Source organism: Schistocerca gregaria, chromosome 6, assembly GCF_023897955.1.
Source record: "Schistocerca gregaria isolate iqSchGreg1 chromosome 6, iqSchGreg1.2, whole genome shotgun sequence".
Lineage (NCBI taxonomy): Eukaryota > Metazoa > Arthropoda > Insecta > Orthoptera > Acrididae > Schistocerca > Schistocerca gregaria.
In genome coordinates, this window is record NC_064925.1 from 326,008,192 (window position 1) to 326,032,754 (window position 24,563).

The 24,563-nt window shown below is 42.9% G+C and overlaps 1 protein-coding gene across 10 annotated transcripts in view; it reads right to left on the minus strand.

Annotated features, from left to right (window-relative positions):
- LOC126278659 (zinc transporter 6-A-like) overlaps positions 1 to 24,563 on the minus strand; it is a 471,888-nt gene that overhangs the window by 445,441 nt on the left and 1,884 nt on the right. For 9 of the 10 annotated variants that reach the window (XM_049978886.1, XM_049978875.1, XM_049978874.1 and 6 more), the window contains exon 2: positions 10,549 to 10,702. The exons of the other annotated variant lie outside the window; for it this stretch is intronic. In XM_049978886.1, coding sequence (XP_049834843.1) covers positions 10,549 to 10,675 — 127 coding nt within the window. In that variant the 5' untranslated portion in view covers positions 10,676 to 10,702. The remainder of the gene's footprint in view (positions 1 to 10,548; positions 10,703 to 24,563) is intronic. 10 annotated transcript variants of the gene reach the window in all.

Below are 24,563 nucleotides of genomic sequence, written 5' to 3' on the forward strand. Positions count from 1 at the left end.
TGGGTCCTCAGCGGACGCCAGAAACTCCACTTCATCCTCAGACACAGAGCCTGTAGGGGGTGGTGGGGTGGTTATCACCGCAAGTTCTTTGGTCTTAGATGTCTCCTTCATGGACTTTTCTCACTACTGCTTGGGTTTCACTGGCGGGGACGGCGTCACTGATTCAGTCTCTGGAACGGTGGAGGATCGTGAAGCCCGAGGACCAGCTGCTTGTGGGCACTTCAGCCACTGATGGGCGTCATCTTTCCCACTGGTGGAAACTTGGGAAAGGAGGGACCCAAGGGACCCATTACGAGCGAGAGAAGCCAAAGAAGTTAGACGCTTCTCTGGCTTAGAAGAGTGGTGGTGGTGGATATGGTGTTATGGGCACTCAACAGTGTAGTCTTTAGCGCCCGAACGGAAACAACGGACGAGTGTCACTAAAATGCAGCAAGTGCAAAAATAGGACTAAAATTAAAGGTGAAAGGCTACATAGGCAGTTTGCACATCAACAGTTGCAAAGTGGAAAGCAGCACATAAAGAGGATAACTGCAAGAGAACACAGGGGAAATGGTTAAAATGAAACACATAGCACACGTTTGGAACAGGCCTATTACAAGTATAAAAAGGAGTGGTAAGCCACTCGGAGACACACTAAAAATTCCAATCTAAAATTTTAGGCTGAAGCCCAGAAACATCACAGTACCTTAAAACTTTCTTGACACTCGCCTCGTCATCGGCTAAAATCGAGAGCAGATCTCCACTAATATTAACTTCCGCCCTGACAGAACGATATAAATCACACTCAACTAAAATGTGGCGTACAGTGATTTATACGCCACAGGCATCACACAGCAGGGGTTCCTCTCGTCGTAGTAAGAAGGCATGCGTAAGAGGACAGTGCCCTATGCGAAGACGTGTAAGGGTCACTTCGTCACACCTAGGTGACCGGCACGAGGAACACCATGGCTGGATGGTGGGTTTCACCAACCGCAGCTTGTTGTTCCTCACTGCCAGCCATTCCTCCTCCCACAATTGCATATACTTCCGCCGCAGCACAGAAACAACACCTTGCAAAGGAATAGAACATTGTGTCACCTCCGGTAATCTGCAGGCGTCCTTGGCAGCTCTATCAGCTTGTTCATTTCCCCGTATGCCCACACGCCCTGGCACCCAGCAAAAGGACACTTGCTTGCCCTGTCGTTGGAGGATATACAGTTGGTCGTAAATCAGCTGTTCCAACTTCTCCGCTGGGTACAGGTTCTGCAGTGACTGTAATGCGCTCATTGAGTCAGAGCAAATTAGAAAGTTTTTGCCCTGAGTACACCGTATCTGCTCCAATGCCTTCAGGATCGCGTGAAGTTCTGCGGAAAAAACAGTGTATTCCTGGGGAAGGCGGATCCTGATGACACATTCGGGGAACACTACTGAGCAGCCAACAAAATCCCCTGTTGGGATCCATCAGTATATACTACTGTAAAATCATGATGCCTATCTAAAATGTTAAAAAATAAAGATTTGAAAATAAAATCTGATGTACTGTCTTTCTTAAAATTTGCCAAATCTAAAATCAGTCTGGGCCTCTGGAGGAGCCAAGGTGGGTATCTGCTTCAACCTCGATGTGAAACATTAAAACCGGCCACACCCATCTCTAAAATGCAATCCTTTGCACGAATCCCATAGGACCTTGTTGCTCGTTGCCGGTTGCGAAAAAGCCTTTCCAGTGGAGGCCGAGCAACAGTGTGGTGCAGGCGTGTATGGTGTGGATAATGTTTGATAGGCCTGACGCACCATTAGTAGACGCCGCCGGAGGTGAAGTGTCGGTTCACCTGCCTCTGCACACAGGCTTGGTATGGGGCTCGTTCTGAACGCCCCAGTGGCCAACCGAATCCCCTCATGGTGCACCACATCCAACAGCTTCAAATAAGTGGGTCTTGCAGACCCATACACCATGCATCCACAATCAAGCCGGGACCGCACAAAGGCTCTGTAAAACCGGAGCAGACAAGTCCTGTCTGCTCCCCATGTGATTTTAAAATAGACAGCACCTTAAGAGACCGTTTTTTCAGTTCCTTAATGTGTGGCAGCCACATAAGCATAGAATCAAAAGTGAGGCCCAGAAACTTCACCGTGTCTTTAAAATTCAGAACGGTGTCCCTCATCCTCAACTCAGGCAAGTCAAAAATGGAATGAGAACGGTTAAAAAGAACACACACCGACTTATCAGTTGAAAACTGAAAACCACTCTTCTGTGCCCATTCATCCAAACGTCTGAGAGTGAGTTGCAACTGACGAGTCGTTGTTGCAAGGCTTGAAGAAGGGTAAAATACAGAGAAATCATCCACAAACAAGGAACACTGCACAGGACTTTTCACAACAGACGTAATACTATTAATAGCAATAGCAAATACCATCACACTTGAAACACTACCTTGAGGGACACCATTCTCTTGTTCAAAGCGACTAGACAGTACGTCTCCGACTCGGTACCGAAAATAACGTGGCGACAGGAAGGACCGAATAAAATTTGGAAGACATCCACGAAAACCCCATTTGTGGAGCAGCCTGATGATAAGATGCCTCCAAGTAGTGTTGTATGCCTTTGCAATGTCAAAAAAATATTCCCAACAGGTGATGCTGGCGCAGGAAAGCCTATTGTATGGACGCCTCCAGGAGGGCCAGGTTATCAAAGGTGGAGTGATACCTCCTGAACCCACACTGAAAGCAACTAAGGAGTTGTCTGGATTCTAACATCCAGACAAGGCGGCGGTTGACCATCCGCTCCAAGGTCTTTCCCACGCACCTACTGAGGGCAACACTACAGTAACTACCCGGGCATGTGCGGTCTTTCCCAGGTTTTAAAAGAGAAATTAAAATTGTTTCACGCCACGAGTCGGGGAAGTGACCGGACATTCAAACTAGATTAAAAAGTCGAGGAGGATTTCTTTATTTCTGCCTGTGAGGTGCCGCAGCATGCTATAGTGGATTCTATCCTGACCAGGGGATGTATCACGAGCCCCACACAATGCAGAATCCAGTTCCCACATGGAAAACGAGCAGTTGTAATCTTCAGTCGGTTCAGGGTCTTATATTCCATTATTTTCCACTCTTTCTGTAAAGTCCTGCAGTCTGGGGAGCAAGGTGAATGATGTTCTCCGCAGTTGACACAGATGGGAGGTGGGGCACATGGAGTATTGGGAAGTGATGGGCGTCCGCAATCTCAACATGTGGACTGGAAGTATAGTGGGAAGACATATGGCCAGACTTCCAGCACTTAAAGCACTGCATAGGGGGAGGGATATAGGGCTTGAAGTCACAGTGGTAGACCTTCATCTTGCCCTTCTCAGGCAATGTATCGCCACCAAAGGCCAAGATGAAGGCAAGGCTGGCAACCTGATTATCCCTCGAACTCCGATGAATGCGCTGGACGAAATGAACACCTCGCTGCTCCAAATTGGCGCACAGCTCATCATCAGACTGCAAAGGAAGATCCCTGTGGAATATAATACCCTGGACCATACTTAAACTCTTATGGGCGAAATGGTAACAGAAATATCCCCCAACTGGTCACAGGTGAGTAATGTGCATGACTGGGCAGAGGATGGTGTTTTTATTAAGACTGACGCAGAGCACATTTTGGACAAGCCCTCCACCTCCCCAAACTCATCCTCTAAATGCTCGACAAAGAACTGAGGCTTCATAGTCATGAAAGACTCCCTGTCAGCTCTCGTACATACTAGGTACCAGAGCGAATAAGCTTCACTGCCAACCTTAGCCTTTCGTTCCTCCATGGTGTGGCCAGGGAGAGTAAAGATTTGGGGGCATATGTGTTTGCATTAAATTGAGCCCTCGAACACTTAGAGACTGCTGGTGGCTGTCCACCAGCAAGAGATTATGTACCACGCCTAACTGTGTGTCATCCGCCCTGATGCAACCCACTCCGACCAAGAGCCCTCCCCCAAAGGGCGCAACCCAGCTGCAGCTAGGGCCACCTGCCAGGGTGGCCATCGCCGGGAAGTCCTGATGCACCAGGAAGGGCTTGTAGGCTGCTTAAGGAGTCAATACAAATGACGAAGGACTCACCAGAGCAGGAGCGGATATGTTCAAGAGCACAATAGATGGCAACCAGCTCTGCAGTGAATACGCTGCAGCCAACCAGCAAGGAGCGTTGTTCTGTATGGTCAACATGAGCATAAGCAAAGCCAACAAGACCGTTGACCAGTGGTCCATCTGTGCAGATGATTTCTGAGGCCCCAAACTTGCCAGTATGGACCATGTAGGTGCATCGAAGCGAGTCTGCATGAAAGGTGGTAGGGGAGAAGTGTCAAGGTCATGAAGAAGTGACCAGACATGGACAGTGAAGAGATTACCAGTTCTGGCCTGCTGTTGCGAGAGAGGGATTGCTGTGTTGGGAAAAACAAAACGGTAATTTGGGTGGCGAGGTGAACTATGGATGTGGGCAGTATAGTCTTCGAGTAATATTTGCCGCCAGAGCCGCAATGGAGGAACGCCAGCTTCTACAAGGAGGCTGTTCAGGAGGCTAGATCGAAAGGCTCCCGCAGCAAGGCAAACTCCACAGTGGTGGAGAGGGTCTAGTAGACTCAGTACAGAAGTGGCGGCTGAACCATACACCACGCTTCCTTAATCACATGGGACTGTACAACAACTTGGTACAGCCGCAGTAGTGTACGATGATCAGCACACCAGTCGGTGTGGCTCAGGCATCGAAGTAGATTAAGATGCCACCAGCACTTGTCTTTAAGCTGATGAATATGGGGAAGCCAACTTCAGCGGCCATCGAAGATCAGTCCCAGAAAGCGGTAAGTCTCCACTACATCTAGTAGTTGGTCATCGAGGTAAAGTTCTGAATGGGGGTGGACGGTACAACAACAGGCGTCACACAAGTTTTGGTGGCCGAAAACTAGAAGCCGTGACTGAGAGCCCACAACTGTGACTTCTGTATAGCTCCCTGCGGACGGCATTCAGATGCAACAGTAGAAGAGGAGCAGAAAGAAATACAAAAATCGTCAGCTTATAGGAAGGGAGAGACTGACAATCCTACTGCTACTGCAAGACCACTGACGCCAATTAAAAAGAGTGGGACGCTCAGGACAGAGCCCTGCAGGACCCCACTCTCTTGTGTATGGGGTGTGCTATGAGAAGCACCAACGCGAACTCTGAAAGTGAGGTACGATAAAAAGTTCTGTATAAAAATTGGGAGTGGACCCCGAAGACCCCACTCATGCAGAGTAGCGAGAATGTGGTGTCACCAAGTAGTATAATAGGCCTTCGTGAGATCGAAAAAGACGGCAATGAGGTGTTGTCACTCGCAGACTCTAGGCACACCAAGTTGTTGTTGGTGGAGCGTCCTTGGCAAAAATCACCCTGGGACGGAGCCAGGAGGTCCGGAGACTCAAGGAGCCAACACAACCATGTGCTCACCATATGTTCCAGAAGCTTGCACAGGTCACTGGTGAGGCTGACAGGGCGATAACTGTCAACATCTAGTGTGTTCTTCCTGGGCTTTAGCACTGGAATGATGACACTTTCCCACCACTGTGATGGGAAGCCAGAAGGCAGTGTTGGGAATCCGATGACAGATGTTTCAGCATTTGCGAATGGATGTGATCTGGGCCAGGGGATATGTCAGGACAGTCGGCAAGGGCACTAAGGAATTCCCACTCACTAAAAGGAGCATTGTAAGGCTGAGGGTGGCGCGGAGCAAGAGAGAGACAGTGTCGCTTCACCCTCTGTTTGAGGAGATGAAAGGTGGGATGGTAATTTGCTGACGCAGAGATGCGAGCATAATGCTCAGCAAGATGTTCTGCTATTACGTCGGGATCGGAAGATACAGCTCCGTTTTTGGAAATGCCAGGTACTCCTGCAGGGTTCTGGTAGCCAAAAAGTAGGCAGAGCTTGATCCAAACCTGAGAGCAGGAGATTCCTGTTCAAATGGTGGAGACGTAATGTTCCCAACACTCCTGCTTCTTTTGTTTGATGAGGAGGCGAGCCTGTGTTTGGAGCCGTTTGAAGGCGATAAGGTTCTCCTGGAAGGGTGACACTTACGTCGTTGGAGGGCCCGCCTATGGTCTCTAATGGTCGCAGCGATTTCAGGTGACCACTAAGGCAATGATTTCTGCCGGGGGCAACTGGAGGATCGAGGGCTTGCTGATTCAGCTGCAGTGACAATGGCATTAGTGGTGATATGGATCACTTCATGGGTGGTGGCATGCGAGGGGATAAACTATGTTGGTAGTGGATGTGAGGTGTTCCAGTCAGCCTTGGGAAGAATGCACCTTGTCAGGCGTCGAGATGAGGGATGCTGCAGTAGGGACAGGAAAAGTAGAAAGTGGTCACTACCACACAAGTCATCATGTGCTCTCCAGTGAATTGATGGGAGGAGGCCACAATTGCAAACCGATCAATGGCCGAATATGTGCCATGTGCCACACTGAAATGTGTGGAGGCACCTGTGTTTAGGAGGCAAAGGTTGAGACAACTTTGCCATGGCCATTAACCTTGGCTCCACCCAATAAAGGATTATGGGCGTTAAAATCACCCAGAAGGAGAAAAGGTGGGGGCAGTTGCAAAAATTAGTGCAGCTAAAATATGGGGTGGTGCTTCAAAATCTGGAGGAAGGTAGATGTTACAGATGGTAATTTCCTGTGGTGTCCTTACCCTGACAGCCACAGCTTCTAAAGGTGTTTGAAGGGGCACAGGTTCACTACAGACAGAGTTAAGGACGAAAATACATATGCAACCCGACAATCTGTCACAGGCAGGACAGTTTTTGTAGTAATCTCAGTAGCCACGAAGGGTGGGCGTTCGCATGGCACGAATCCAGGTCTGCCAAAGTAAAATGCAAAAGGCAGGGGTACTGCTTAAGAGTTGAGGTAATCAGCCAGGTAAGAGAAAAAACTGCAGCAATTCCACTGGAGAATGATGCTTTCTGTCGTCTGGGGCGGCATGGAGTGACCAAGGAGGCAAAATAGGCCTCAGCAGCACCCGTTGCTACTTGCTGAGTATTGGCATTCAGTAACATTGCATCCGGGGCGTCAGCGAGATCTAGGTCCTCAGCGGACGCCAGAATCTCCACCTCGTCATGGGACACAAAGCCGTGGGGGAGTGCTGGTACAGAGGACACTGGAGGCTCTTGTTTCTTAGTGGACTTTTTCTTTGAAGTTTTGCCCTCTCGCCACTCCTTAGAGGCTTGCTGGGAGGGCTTCTCAGAAGTAACTTCAGGAACAGACAAAGACCTTGAAGCCCTTCGACCAGCAGCCAGTGGCTCTTTCAGCCACTGGCTGGTGTCCCCTGGGCCACTGGTGGGGATCATGGAAGGTAGAGTCCCAAGGGACCCCTTTTGCACGAGAGGAGCCGGAGGAGACTGTTGCTTCTCTGGCGGGAGGGAGGGGACCAGTGTCCCTGGCTTTTTGGGGGGACGACGCTCCCAAAGTAGAATCTCTGGGAGGAGCAGGAGAAGTCTTTCCCCCAGACATCTGGAGGGGGGGAGGAAGATGGGTGGCCCTGAGGACCCACAGGAGCAGCCTCTGATGGTGGGCCTAACAGCATCATCGATGACGACGCTGTCATGGCAGTGACATAAGAAGATTCCATGGGAACAGGCTGTAGCCTTTCATATTTTAGTTTAGCCTCACAGTAGATAGCCTGCCCAGGGGCTTTTACTCCATAATTTTACGCTCCTTTTGGAGTACCGGGCTCTCCGGCGAGCAGGGGGAGTGATGCTGTGCAAAGGTCACACAGGTGGAAGGAGTTGCACATAGAGTATTCGGGTGAAGCGAACGTCCGCAATCTCTACATGTGGCTCTGGAAAGGCACCAGGAGGACATGTGCCCAAACTTCCAACATTTAAAGCACTGCATAGGGGGAGGGTCGTAGGGTTTGATGTCACAGCAGTACACTATCACCTTGACCTTTTCAGGTAATTAATCACCTTCAAAGGCCAAGATGAAGGCATCGGTAGCAACCCTATTGTCTTTTGGCCCCCTGTAAACGCGCCAGACGTAATGAGCATCCCACCATTCTAAATTAGCATGTAACTCGTCCCTGGACTGTAACAGGAGGTCACGATGAAAAATAATGCCCTGGACAATATTGAGGCTTTTGTGGGGAGTGACTGAAACAGGGATATCACCCAGCTTGTACACATGAATAATGCTCGGGACTGGGTTGGGGATGCCGCCTGAATCAAAACCAACCCATTGCGCATCTTGGACATTGCTGTCACTTCCCCAAACTTATGTTCCAGGTGCTCAACAAAAAACAGAGGTTTGGTTTCCAGAAAGGAGTACCGATCAGTTCCGCTGCAAACTAAATAACGTGGAGAATAAGGATCCTGTCGTTCTGAAGCCCTATATTCCTCCCACGGGGTGGCCAGGAAGGGGAATGATTTGGGGTCATATTCTGCACATTTAAGTGAGCCCTCGAATGCTTAGAGACTGCTGGCAGCTGGCCACCAGCAAGAAAAGATGTGCCACGCTTCATTGTGTGTCATCCGCCCTGATGCCACCCACTCTGACCAAGGGCCCTCTCCACAGGCACCACCCAGCCACAGCTAGGGCCACCTGGCAGGATGGCCACTGCCGGGAGTTCCGATGCCCCAGGGAGACAGGCATCTAATCCTTGGCATATTTGGGGAGTCAACGGCGTAGGCATCAGCAGTGATCCCTGTGTTATCAGGGGGCTACAACCAGGGCAGGAAGCGACACTGCATAGTGCACAGCTTATTATCACCCAAGACATGCAGAATGGGTGGGACTGAAATGTGATAAAGAGAAAAGGGAGCTAAAGATCACAATGCCGATGGATACAATGCACCAAGTAAGGCACCCTTCCCCAATTGGCTCGTTCTTCGGATTAATTTTGAAATATGGAGGTCAAACCCAAGAGGGGACCATCACATAAGGGCCGAAACACGTGAGACTCCTTTTAGTCACCTCTTATGACAGGCAGGAATACCACGGGCTTATTCTTACCCCTGAACCTACAGAGGGGCACAGATAGGAGAACTGTTACAAAGTCCATCCAGCTGGTCATATCTTTGGCAACTTACCAGGGTGGAGAGAATGTGGAGGAGCATCTCTGTAGTCTTTGATTACAAAATGACGAGCCTTTGTGTTTGTAGCTTGTTAGAAGGATTGGAAATAAAGTTGATGCTGCCAAGTGCTGTCACATGTTGTATAATATTCTGTGTTATTTCCAATACAGTTGATGTCAGAAGTGAAGAAGGATTTGTATTTTGGTAGGAGGTTCTATTATGTATCGAAGATCTGAAAAGGCATTGGAAGCAATAGTGGACTTCTGGAATGGAATCACTGTAGATCTCAAGAAAGTTATTAGAGAGCTTCTGCTAGAATATCACTGCAGAGGATCCTTTAGCAATAGTAGAACAATAAGACAGGAACTACTTTCAGACTGAATAGCTGCTGTATCATCTTTTTAATTGAGGAATGCACTAAGAAGGAAACATGAGCTTGGCTGGAGGTGTGCTTATTCAGCAGTCTATGCTTCCAATTACACAGAGGGGGGCTTATCAGTTTAATCGCTTGTACGATACATCAGACTTTGAACAATTGTAGTAAATGCATCTTACATGCCATGCAGAGAATATGTGGAGTTTATCACGAGAAATGCCTTCCAGTTTGGCACTAACTGTCTTAAATTTTTGCACAAGCCTATTGAAAGTACATACTGCAGATTAACATATCCTTATCTCAGTAATACACAAGAATCTATACCCTATTAACAGATAATTTCTTTATTGTGCAGCTGTTTCTTCCCAATAAGGACACAATGTACACAATCCGCATCAAATTCATGACATGAGGTGTGCTGCAATTGTGGTAACATTATAAGAATCCTTAATTCGTTAAACAGTTTTGGACTAAAAAACATTCTAGGTGCAGGAAGTGAGCTGCCCTGAAATATTACTGACACATACCAAAGAATGAAAGTACATGAGGTAAACCAGGCTAAATGTATCAGAGATTCTTATAGTAGCCAACATTTTGGTACTAAAAATATTCTGCTGTAGCTCATAGGTTGGTATGTGACATTCACAAAAGCTTTCCATTCATTCTTGGTCTGAAATGCAACCAATCTGTATTGGAGCTATTGATACACTCAGACAGATGTAAGTAATTGAAACATACTACGAAAAGTGGTAGTCCAAGTATGAAATCCCATGGAACATCACAATCAGATTTCAGTTCACATTTTTTGATGTGACAGCATGAATCCACCCTATGCTTTCTACAACACACACAGTACACTACACTATCATCATAGACTTTCATTTTTTCTTCTATAATACTGATGTAACACAGTCTATGTCTAATACTTACAGTTTTTTAATATCAGTATTATTTCTTACTGCAATTAATACTATGCAATACATCTTAGCCAGTTTCACAGCTCTACTTATCTACTTTATAACAGTGCATGAATATGCTCAGCTATTCAGCCAAGTTGCAGAATTACAGGTGACTATTCATCCCATTAACCAATCATCTACAGAACACATTAGAATGCTGTACCATAACATGTACATACCCATGCTCTGAGTACTTGAGCACCATGACAGGAGAACACAATAGCATATGATGTTTAGGCCTAGAAGAATAAAAATGTGCTTTGTCTGTCCTTCCTGGATGACGGACAAAAGTTCTTTCTTCAACATATTTCACACAGTCATTCAGAACAGGAGCTGAAAGAAAAATATAAATTTGTTAAATAGTAACATGTGTAGAAATGGAAAATTGCTTTACTTTCGGATGAAATCCTCTCTCTCTCTCTCTCTCTCTCTCTCTCTCTCTCTCTCTCTCTCTCTCTCTCTCTCACACACACACACACACACACACACACACAAACACACACACACCAATCTGAATAGGCTGGGTGGTAGGGGACACGAACAGCTGTGACGTAGAGTGAGGTGGGGACAAAATGGAGGAGAGAGGGAGGATTGTGATATTATATTTATTCTGGGCAAGGCTGGTGGCGTGAGTCCCAAAGGTACCAAACACCTGGGCTGTCAGTGAGGTTGACAAACTCTCTACGTACTCGCCCCAACTGCCTTACATTCTTGCAGAAGTCTAAAATACTGCTGCCGAATATCATGCTCTTTTCTACATGATAAAGAAGGGTCTTCTCTCCACACACAGATAATTTCTCTGCTGCTCACCTGTTCTTTCCAAACAAGAGTACAATGTACAATGTCAGAACCAAATTCATGATAGTAGTAGGAATCATGAGAGGATAAGCGAGTGGTATGCTCAGTGCTAGAAAACCCTATTTGAATGCCATAATGTACATTTGCTTTACAAAGGCTGTCTTGCTTGAATGGCCAAAGATAATAAAATAACACTTAAAAAATATGATAGAGTGTAAGGAAACTGGTAGGAATTATAGGGACACACAAAATCCACACGTATCCTCAGGCAGAGAATTTAATACTGAAATTACTAGCATGGAAGCTTCATCAATATATGCAATTGTAACTGTTATTACTGAATAAAGATTAATCATTACAAAAGTCCAGTTGGAATATCAACAGTTGTGGAGAGCATAGCATAGATTACTACTCACCATAAAGATGACACACTGAACTGCAGAAGATAGGCATTATGAAAAGAATGTTAACATTAAGCTTTCGGATAAAGCTTCCATCAGGGGAAATTGGGGGGGGGGGGGGGGGGGGGGAGATCTGATGAAAGCTTTGGCAGAAAGCTTAATTTTTAACTGCCTTTTCATTGTATGTGTCTCCAAGTCAATTCATCACCTTCATGGTGAGCAGCAAGCTTTCAGGCATTTTATTTCACCTGGTGGTTACTTATGGACCTATCCCAAAATAGTGTAACAAGCCAGCCCAATGTAAGTTGCACCAAGTGAGAAAATCAGGGGGCGTGATTATTTGCATGAAAAATTGTGGAGCTTTGTTGGTTTGGAAAGAAATAAAGATGCATTACATCCACTTAATTAACAATAAGACAATGTTTGTGATATATTCGGTAACTCCCAATAAACAAACAATTACATTGAAATCCAAGTGTGTTGCATGAATTCATTTTTCAAGAACTTGCACTACTGTAGAGTTTGGAGTTTCATGAATCCACAAAAAGTTGCAGCATGGACACCAAGGATTTAAAACAGCAATGTGTGGCTACCTCTACACGAACAGTAAGCGACATTGCCCACAGATTGTCTCATACAGCAGGTAAGGTAGCTAATTAAGAGGTTAACCATAACTTAGTCTCCATTATTAACAGTAATTCCCAGTGGTAGTGTCATAAGGTGCCAGGAGGAGCAAGTTGAAAAAACTGCTAGGAGCAGCAATGAAAAAACAGGAATGTCATATCTTTGCCATTGACAGATGAAGATGTACCAAAGGCTACAGATATTGTTGGTATAGTGGCTCTTTCACAAGTGGCAATAACTGTGACATGTGAATGCTGGTTACTCAAGTTGACTGCCTAAAACTATGAAGACAGCAATATAACTGGTCACAGAGCAGGTGGAAGTCAATCTCTCTTTTGGCAACAGATCATCACTATGTCAGTCTCCTAACTGCCACTGCCACCAGACTTTTTAAAATATCGCTAGACTCCACTAGACTCTGCCAAATTCATTGTCTCAGCTGCTGTATTGCCATGGGTCCCTGACTCTGTTAGCAGTGCTTGGCTACATGAGACAAACTGCAAAATATTTCATCAGGATATCTGTGGTAACATGGTCTATTGCGTAAAATCTCTGAACTTGCTCATGGAATCATCAAATCTCACTGATAGTATTTTAGTGCAAACACTGAACTTGTCATACTTCAAGTGACAGTCCCTTTTACTTCACTTATTTTCTGGAAAAAAAGTTTTCCCAGATACAAGGATCCAACAATTTAAATTGTATTACTGTTTGATGGTGAGTACATATTGTAGCAGTAAAAGAATATATTTGCTCTAGGCTACAGCAAGTGAAGTGCAGGAGGGTGATGGGAGTTTCCATAGAAGGAAAATTGAGGTAATTAGATAACAGAACGTTACAAAAGTGGAAAAGCAATAGGAGACTGAGAGGAAGACAGAACAGGGTGGGAACAGGATGGGGTGGAGGAAGACTGGATGAACGTAAGAACCATCAAAGAGTGAGGTCAGGGAGGTTGCAGGAACAAAGAATACGTTGCATGCAGAGTTCACACATGCAGAGTTCAGAAGAGCATGACTTGAGGGAAAATTCATTTTGTACATGCTATGAAGAATCTATTTCAATCAACCACATTATAACACGGATAACATTTGGCAACTTGTTCGCTTGGTTGACCTATACCCACGGTTCGGCAGTTATCTTTCATCTAGGATGATAGTTTGTTTATGGTCTTACTCACGTAGTTACTGAAACCAATTCTGTTAATATCAGATTCTGAATGTGGATCACAATTTAGGGTACATCTCACAATAACAAAAATTATTACAGCTTTCAAAACTAGTCCTTACCTTTGTATTCCTATATCTAGTAAGTTATTATATCTATCATAAATTATGTTCGCTTATGTCATTGATTTTAACTTCATCTAAAAATGATGTTTTGAAGATCTAACATTGTTCTATGAAAAATACTTAACATGACACTTGAAAATGGTGGTGAGGACAAAAGGATTATAGACAAAACTGTACAACAATACAAAAATAAATAAAAAAAACAAAGTTGCAGCCAATCTAGAGTAATCCAAAGAATTCACAATTATAATGAAAAGCTTCAAAAGTGTTCTATGAATGAACAACAGTAAAAATTAGAATGTTAGGAAATGTACTAACAACAGAATGATCAATCTAATTTGTACAATTTCTCACATACTAAAGGCAAACAATTAGAATTAGCGATTACATTAGCATCAAGGAAAACATCAATTTGATTTCAGCCAATCAAGTGGGACAATATATATGTAACAAGAATGATCAAAATCACCCCTGGAGCTGTTTTAACATTCAGAGAAAAACGGTATTAGCTCTTCTGAGTACAAGAATCATTCAGTAATGTTAAAATGAAGAACCTATAGAGAATTGTCAGAAAACTGCAATACTGGATGAATGACAGGCTTATTTTAATTTGTATTTGGGAAAGAAAATGCAGATGTATCTTGATTACACAGAGATTAAAAGTTTTCACATAAGAATAACCTGACCCATCTCATTTAATCACAGGAGGAATGACAGGCAAAGGAAGCCTTAGAAAGAAGAGCTAGAGAGTCGTGAAGACTAATAAGTGTAGGCAATAACCTAGTGTTGCTTATGAGGTAGGAAACACTTTGCAAATAATGGTTGCACCCTTATGGACATAGCAAATAGTTATGACAAAAAGGACAAATTTCCACTATTCAGAAGTCACAACAATGAGTAAGGAAGACTACCGCAAGTATTTGAATCATATAGGCACTTAGAATGAAGATCCCAACAACCATTTAAGTAATATGATTTGTAAAAACAATCCTGAATAAAAGAAAGAATGCAGATAGTATGCCAATGAAGATGATGCAATTGCTGACCAGCAGGCTAAGTATGGATTTATGGAAGTAAATTGTTAAGTACTTTGATAGGCATTTAAATATGTCTGCTTGTGTCTGTATATGTGTGGATGGATATGTGTATGTGTGCGAGCGTATAGCTGTCCTTTTTTCCCCCTAAGGTAAGTCTTTCCGCTCCCGGGATTGGAATGACTCCTTACCCTCTCCCTTAAAACCCACATCCTTTAATCTTTCCCTCTTTCCTGACGAAGCAACCGTGAGTTGCGAAAGATTGAAATTTTGTGTGTGTGTTTGTATGTTTTTTTATTGTGGCTATCTACCAGTGCTTTCCCGCTTGGTAAGTCATGGAATATTTGTTTTTAATATATTTTTGCCATGTGGAATGTTTCCTTCTATTTTATTTAAGTACTTTGATAGCAACACATCCTTTTGACTCATAAATACCAACTTTGAATACAAATAAAAAGAAACACATGGAAAGATTTGAGAAGTTTCTTCTTTGGTATAACAGTCTTGAACCGGGTTGTTGACTGGACACTAGCCAATTTCCGAAGTCCTTTCCCTCTTCATTAATCTGTTAGTAACTTTGTCCATTTTTAATGTCATCTGGCATTCCAAGTGTCCTTCCTCTTCTTCTCTTTCCTGCAAATCTTTGCCTCTTTACAGAAGGCAATTTCCTCAAAATATATATCCTCATTCTTATCAAAACCATTTGTATTCTTCCCTCTTGCAACCTTTGGGGTGCTTATTTGCTCCTCATTCTTGTCAACACATTCCACTTTAAGTATCTCACTCTACTAGCATATACCAAAATAATACAACTCTTCTTTACTTGCTGTATAATAAGACACTCAGCGAATTCCTTTCTCAGCTCTATCAAAATCCTTTCTACTCTCAATAAACCATTCACCTTTTCAATACACCTTTTATCCATTATTATTTTACTTCTTATTTGCTCCAAACAGCTTCCACTTCCTATCACCAAACATCCCAAGCACCTTTCTATTTTTATTTGTTTCAATGTATTTCCTTCCAATTATATTTTGACAGAACTTCAGCACTTTTTGATTCCCATCACTTTGGTCTTCTCCAGTCTGAGATGTACTGATAGTGAAGCACAAAGTGGACACATTGGTTTTCCAATGAAGGACTGCCCAGGAGAGCTGAAGAGAAATAATCAATTCTGGCTTATACATGCAAGAGCAAGCAATGTAAATTACTTGAAAGATTTCAAACATATACTCTTCACAGTTCCAAAAGAAGGGTACAAACTTGTCATCAAATAGCACATGCCTAGATGAAACACTGAAGTGAGAAATTAACATGCAATGGATGTGGGGCAATCTATTACTGTATAGTATATCATAACAACAAATCTCAGGTGATGTCTGTTTCAGCTCAGACATACAACTGTATCTATATTTCATCTATAACCATGATTCTGCTAGAAACTCGTGACTGGCTCATATAATTTATTAGGCACACACTATTGGAAAATGTAAGGTGTGTGTGTGTGTGTGTGTGTGTGTGTGTGTGTGTGTGTGTGTGTGTGTGTGTGTGTGTATACACACAAAGATGCTGTAACTTACCAAACGAAAGTGTTGGTATGTTGATAGGAGACAATAAAAAACACATAAACACACACACAAACATCAAGCTTTCACAACCCAAGGTTGCTTCATCAGGAAAGAGGGAAGGAGAGGGAAAAACGAAAGGATGTGGGTTTTAAGGGAGAGGGTAAGGAGTCATTCCAATTCTGGGAGTGGAAAGACTTATCTTAGGGGGGGAAAAAGGACAGGTATACAATCGCGCACACACACATATATCCATCCGCACATATACAGACACAGGCAGGCGTGTGTGTGTGTGTGTGTGTGTGTGTGTGTGTGTGTGTGTGTGTGTGTGTGTGTGTGGAGGGGGGGGGAGGGGGCGAGTGTATACCTGTCCCTTTTTCCCCCCTAAGGTAAGTCTTTCCACTCCCGGGATTGGAATGACTCCTTACCCTCTCCCTTGTGTGTTTGTGTATTTTTTATTGTCTCCTATCAACATACCACCGCTTTCATTTGCTAAGTTACAGCATCTTTGATTTAGATATATTTTTCCCACGTGGAATGTTTCCCTCTATTATATATATGGGGTGGAGTGGGGCTGACATAGTAAAAAATACCTAACAGCTTACCACTCCATGCCATTTCAGGCAAGCTAGAGAAGCACTTACTTTTCTTGTGGCAAAATAAGAATTTGTTATAAGTTTATATTGTTAATAATATTTAATCATGACAGTGTACTGTATACTGTGACATCCATTACTTCATATTTTGCACGAGTTCACCCTCATTATTATATCACTAACATTGTCATGCCTGTGGCAAAATTTTCTGACAATAATGTTAGCAGCAAACTAGTTCACACATCCTTCTGCACGAGTCAGTTTTAAAAATAAGCCATTCTGGATAAAATCATGTTAAATATCTACAGTGCCACTTTCAACTGATTTAAGTTCTTCACAAATTCATTAATAGATCTCAAGAGTCTGCCTAAGTTTACATTAATTCTGCATGACACAATACAACTCAGTTTGTCACTGATGTCTTCCAATGACAAATCACACAAAACTACAGTACTTCTTATGTTCGAGTATAATGTCTTTTCTGGAGACTAGAAATCTGCTCTGTAGGAATCAGCATGGGTTTTGAAAAAGACGGTCGTGTGAAACCCAGCTCGCGCTATTCGTCCACGAGACTCAGAGGGCCATAGACACGGCTTCACAGGTAGATGCAGTGTTTCTTGACTTCCGCAAGGCGTTTGACACAGTTCCCCACAGTCGTTTAATGAACAAAGTAAGGGCATACGGACTATCAGATCAATTGTGTGATTGGATTGAGGAGTTCCTAGATAACAGAACGCAGCATGTCATTCTCAATGGAGAGAAGTCTTCCGAAGTAAAAGTGATTTCAGGTGTGCCGCAGGGGAGTGTCATAGGACCGTTGCTATTCACAATATACATAAATGACCTGGTGGATGACATCGGAAGTTCACTGAGGCTTTTTGCAGATGATGCTGTGGTGTATCGAGAGGTTGCAACAATGGAAAATTGTACTGAAATGCAGGAGGATCTGCAGCGAATTGACGCATGGTGCATGGAATGGCAATTGAATCTCAATGTAGACAAGTGTAATGTGATGCGAATACATAGAAAGATAGGTCCCTTATCATTTAGCTACAAAATAGCAGGTCAGCAACTGGAAGCAGTTAATTCCATAAATTATCTGGGAGTACGCATTAGGACTGATTTAAAATGGAATGATCATATAAAGTTGATCGTCGATAAAGCAGATGCCAGACTGAGATTCATTGGAAGAATCCTAAGGAAATGCAATCCGACAACAAAGGAAGTAGGTTACAGTACGCTTGTTCGCCCAATGCTTGAATACTGCTCAGCAGTGTGGGATCTGCACCAGATAGGGTTGATAGAAGAGATAGAGAAGATCCAGTGGAGAGCAGCGTGCTTCGTTACAGGATCATTTAGTAATCACAAAAGCGTTACGGAGATGATAGATAAACTCCAGTGGAAGGCTCTGCAGGAGAGACGCTCAGTAGCTCGGTACGGGCTTTTGTTAAAGTTTCGAGAACATACCTTCACCGAAGAGTCAAGCAGTATATTGCTCCCTCCTACGTATATCTCGCGAAGAGACCATGAGGATAAAATCAGAGAGATTAGAGCCCACACAGAAGCATACCGACAATCCTTCTTTCCACGTACAATACGAGACTGGACTAGAAGGGAGAACCGATAGAGGTACTCAGGGTACCCTCCGCCACACACCGTCAGGTGGCTTGCGGAGTATGGATGTAGATGTAGACGTATATTCACTGTAGCGATGTGGGGCAGAGGCCAATAGCTAGTCGCTGCAATGCTAAATCACCTGGCATATGATTAGTACCCAGTTCCTGGAAGGGAGGTCCTTGGTGATCTCTGTAACATGTGAGCGTCAATTGACATCCACCAAGAACTCTGTCCCAAAAATATTTTTTTATAGAACTAGTATTTTTGATGTGTCAGAAAATAAAGGAACTTCTTATAATTTGATTGGTTTCTTACACACACACACACAAACACACACACAGGGTGGTCCATTGATCGTTACTGGGCCAAATATCTCATGAAATAAACGTCAAACGCAAAAACTAGAAAGAACGAAACTTGTCTAGCTTGAAGGCGGAAACCAGATGGTGCTATGGTTGACTTGGTAGGTGGCGCTGCCATAGGTCAAACGGATATCAAAAGAGTTTTTTTTTTTTTTAATAGGAACCGCCATTTTTTATTACAGATTCATGTAGTACGTAAAGAAATATGAATGTTTTAGTCAGACCACTTTTTAGTTTTGTGATAGATGGTGCTGTAATAGTCACAAACATATGACTCACAATTTTAGACGAACAGTTGATAACTGGTAGGTTTTTTAAATTAAAATACAGAACTTAGGTATGTTTGAACATTTTATTTCGGTTGTTCCAATGTGATACATGTACATTTGAGAACTTATCATTTCTGAGAACGCATGCTGTTACAGCGTGATTACCTCTAAATACCACATTAATGCCATAAATGCTGAAAATGATGTCCATCAGCCTCAACGGATTTGGCAATATGTTTAACGACATTCCTCTCAACAGCGAGTAGTTCGCCTTCCATAATGTTCGCACATACATTGACAATGCGCTGACGCATGTTGTCAGGCATTGTCGGTCGATCACGATAGCAAATATCCTTCAACTTTCACCACAGAAAGAAATCCGGGGACGTCAGATCCAGTAAACGTGTGGGCCATGGTATGGTGCTTCAATGACCAGTCCACCTGTCATGAAATATGCTATTCAATATCGCTTCAACCGCACTTGAGCTATGTGCCAGACATCAATTGTGTTGGAAGTACATCGCCATTCTGTCACGCAGTGAAACATCTTGTAGTAACATTATGTAGAAAATCAGCATACATTGCACCATTTAGATTGCCATCGATAAAATGGGGGCCAATTATCCTTCCTCCCACAATGCCACACCATACATTAACCCAGCAAGGTCGCTGATGTTCCACTTGTTGCAGCCATCGTGGATTTTCCGTTGCCCAATAGTGCATATTATGCCAGTTTACATTACCGCTGTTGGTGAATGACGATTCGTCGCTTAATAGAATGTGTGCAAAAAATCTGTCATCGTCTCGTAATTTCTCTTGTGTCCAGTGGCAGCACTGTACACCACATTAAAAGTCGTTGCCATGCAATTCCTGGTGCGTCGAAATATGGTATGGGTGCAATCGATGTTGATGTAGCATTCTCAAAACCGACGTTTTTGAGATTTCCGATTCTCACACAATTCGTCTGCTACTGATGCGCGGATTAGATGTGACAGCAGCTGAAACACCTACTTGGGCATCATCATTCTTTGCAAGTCATGGTTGACATTTCACATGTGGCTGAACACTTCCTGTTTCCTTAAATAACTATCTAGCGAATGGTCCAGACACTTGGATGATGTCATCCAGGATACCGAGCAGCATACATTTTACACGCCCGTTGGGCAATTTGATCACAATAGCCATACATCAACACAATATCAATATTTTCCGCAATTTGTAAACAGTCCATTTTAACATGGGTAATGTATCACGAAGCAAATGCCTACCGTACACACTGGCAGAATGTTAGGTGATACCAGATACTTATACGTTTGTGACTATTACAGCGCCTTCTATTACAAAGCAAAAAAAAAGTTGTCGAACTAAAACATTCAAATTACTTTACGTACCACATGAATATGTAATAAAAAATGGGGGTTATTTTATTTTTTTTAAATATATATATATATATATATATATATATATATATATATATATATATATATAAAATAGAAAGAAACTTCCACATGGGAAAAATATATTAAAAACAAAGATTCCAAGACTTACCAAGCGGGAAAGCGCCGGCAGACAGGCACATGAACAAAACACACAAACACACACACAGAATTACGAGCTTTCGCAACTGGCAGTTGCTTCGTCAGGAAAGAGGGAAGGAGAGGGAAAAATGAAAGGATGTGGGTTTTAAGGGAGAGGGTAAGGAGTCATTCCAATCCCGGGAGCGGAAAGACTTCCCTTAGGGGAAAAAAAAGGACAGGTGTACACTCGCACAAACACACACACTGTGTGTGTGTGTTTGTGCGAGTGTACACCTGTCCTTTTTTTTCCCCTAAGGGAAGTCTTTCCGCTCCCGGGATTGGAATGACTCCTTACCCTCTCCCTTAAAACCCACATCCTTTCATTTTTCCCTCTCCTTCCCTCTTTCCTGACGAAGCAACTGCCAGTTGCGAAAGCTCGTAATTCTGTGTGTGTGTTTGTGTGTTTTGTTCATGTGCCTGTCTGCCGGCGCTTTCCCGCTTGGTATATATATATATATATTTAAAAAAAAATAAAAGAACAGTTGACAGACACTGGACATGTGGCAGTGGTAGCTGGTGCAGATTTGAAATTCTGCAGGCAGTGTGTTTAATATCATATTACGTGGGATTTGTTCAAATTAGTAACTGCGCAAAAAACTTTACTGATAGTTCTCCAGAGTGGATTCAAGACTGTATTGGATATAAGAGAGTCACTTCAATTGGCATGGTGATAAAAATGGCAAGTCAGTTATGGTGTGCAATACCTATTCTTGGCACTGAGCCACAATGGCATGTGTGACATGATGCAAAGGATGTAAACAGCTTGTTGTTAAATGTTATCTTCGGATGTCTCCGTAACTGGAGTAAACTATTCTGTTTATTCCGAATGTTACAATTTCTGAGGGTGTGGTTAGGCAACAACCTAAAGGCACGGCTTACAGAGGTGTAAGTGGGACAAGTAGCAATCATATTTATAATCTTGGTTCTCACAAGTATTGGCTGTATTTTTCCGTTGAATATGGTATGATTTCTTTTAAGATTTATTTTGTTGGACTTGTCTTGTCTACTCTAGCTACACAGCTCCATTCAAGTTGTCAATTCCATGTTTAATTATTTTTGCAATCTTTCATTAGATGTATACTACAAATTCTTTTAGGATTTAATTTTGTTGGAATCACTCTGCATACCTCAGCTCACATCTAATTGTAAATTCCATGTTCCATTATTTTTCATGATTTTTAGCTGCATCTTGTTCCTGTCTGTTGCATTTCCTAAGTTTTACTGTTACTGCGATTCTGAGGTTTTTTATGTTAAATGTTATTTTCTCCCCACTCTGAACCCCAGTTTCCCATGGTTGTCCCATTCGTTCCTATACTTATTATTAAGGATTTCACACAATCCTACAATTTGTGATTACAGTTTTGTGTCATGGAAATGTTTATAAGTATGGGATGTTATTTTGAAATCTTGTGTGTGTTGCATATAATAATGAGTGGAATCAAATGCTAAAATTTATACAAACTGGTAGCAACCTACAAATTCTGTTGTAACATCTGCCATTACTCCATCAAGTGAGTAGACTCTGAAGTAGCATTTCTGACTTCTGGAAAACATAAACAGAATAAATATTGATGGCCTGAAAATTCTTCATGGTAGTTCCATGCAGAATTCTGTTTGATTTTAATAACAGAACAAAGATATGTCATGAAAATACTACAAGAACCCAACAACTGTGTGCAAACTGGGGTTTGACATGTAATAACATAGGTCAAAAATAATGAATTGTCAGCACATTACGACAAAACCCTCTCCCAAATGCAGAGCAACTGAAATGTATTACTGTGTTTTCCAAGTCAGTGGATACAGTTTGGTGCTGACTTCAGAATGATATGACTACAAAGCAAACATGTAGCTGTCAAGAGGCTCTATGATGGAAGACCAATTCTTCCGATTAACATCTGTCAAGCACTGTCGCAATTCTGATGGAAGGAATATGATATTTTTTGATGATTCAGTATTTTTCGTACTGAATGATGGTGCAGAACAAGTAGTTGGCCAGAAGTTTACCATTCCAACTACAACTATATCTGACAGTGGCCAAATGTCAGTGACAGCTTGGAGCTAGAAGTGTTTGTGTGGATTGTTAGTGCTTTACAAGACAGATGTTCAAGTTGGTGCTGCCCACAATATCCATTTTATTTGTAATATGATTTTGAATGCAGATGGACATTGAAGTTGAAGAGTTTGGGTGAGATACTAAGTGGTAAAAAAGCCACATGGTGTGCTCTTTGGAGTACTGAAAATATCTTATAAAGAACTGTCAACAATGTTATGAACAGGATAGATTGCTACTCGCCTGTCTTAATCGTAATGTTGTTGACATTCCAACCTGGATTTTCCATTGTTTTATTATCCCTTCTATCTGCATTTGGACTCAGAATGTATACAATATCTAAAATGACTTGCAACACTAGTACACGATGCAGCAGCGTTCAAAGCATAATTTGACTTGTGTACTACAATGACGTAATGCAGGAATGCACGGCAGCTCATGCCGCATTCGTGTACTAATGAGCTGCCATTTCAAGTGTGACAGTGATATGGAGTGCACAGCATCATGCCTTCGATGTTGAAAGTTATTTCAAGAATAGCCACTCTGTTATTGCTACCCAGCGTCTATTTTGGCAACATTTCAACTTGGGAAGACATGGGAAAGTTCCAAATGGACAGAGCGTTGTGAGGTGGGTACGTGCATTGCGAACAACAGGTTCTGTCTGCAATGGCAAACCGGGAAGAAATTAAAGAACAGTGCGAACACCAGAAGCCATGGAAAATGCTCGTGCTGCACTCTTGCGTAACCCAAAAAAATCTGCTCGTTGTCATGTGCAAACTGTGCATATGCCCAGTCGCTCATTCAGGAGAATATTGTGGTTGACCAAAGTAACCGATCCCACCCGTCAGCTTTGACCCATGACGTAAGGCTGTCGTGGTGTGTGACGTCACAATGGCGTGGAATTTAGTTTCTGAGAGTTGCGTGTTTGTAGGTGTCGTTTTGATGTGATCGGTGGTGCTCTCTGGTGGTGTGTTTGTGTGCTGTGTGTTAGCATTGCACGTGTGTGGTATCAGTAGTGACGGTGCTTTTACCAGAATATTTTTCAGGGAGTTAACGATTTTGGATTTGTTATGTCAATATTACTGTAGGTTTTTTTCTGTTTGTCGTGTGCGAATTTTGGTAAATTGCTTTTTTTTATGTCTTTGGTATGTATGGATATGACTGACAAGGTCAACAGTTTTCAGTTGTCGGCAATGATGGGGGACAGTGCGTTGTCTCTAATAAAATTTCTCCAACTATTCGAATTTTTGAATGAAGTCGTGAAGTGTTCAGTGTGTCGTGAAGGGATGCGGCTTACTGAATTTCCAGCATCTTAGACCAGGGGTGGCTATATGTGGAGATGTTGTAAGGATAACAGGTCAATGAAGCATTTGATTCCAATTCTGTTGGTTTATTGTGTTTTTTGAGGTAGTGACGATTGCGGACGTGGGTGCGGTTTTGGGTTTTATGATTTAGTATCGAGAGTTTCTGTTAACCTATATAGGTCAAGGGAAGTGTTCAAATCCAATGTGTAGTTGTGGCTGTGGGTGTTATGGTATCGGGAGTTGCTGTTGAGCTATATAGGTCAAGGGAAATGTTTGATTCCAGAGGATATTGTGTTTAATGGAATTTGGGGAGTTTTGTGTTGTCGGTTTTTTTCCGTCATTTGGTGTGGTTTGATATGGTGATGTGTGTCTAAATTTGCTTATATTTACTTTGTCCCCACCCAAAAACCCCGTTAGTTTAATTAGGTACTTTGTGGAATGTGTGTGTGTTGGTTTTTCAATGTATTTTCATGTTTGTGGTCATGTTTACATATTGACGTCATAGGCGCCATATTGGAGTCGTAGTGTATGGTTGTTTCCGCCATATTTGTGATGTCATGGGTCAAAGCAGACGGGGAGAATTGGACGCTTCTGTATTTACGAATGTTGCAAAAAGACCTCCATTTTCACCCATATACGCTGCAGATTGTTGAGGAAAATAGGCCTCGCGATTGGGTTTCACGCGAAACATTCTGCTTAATCATG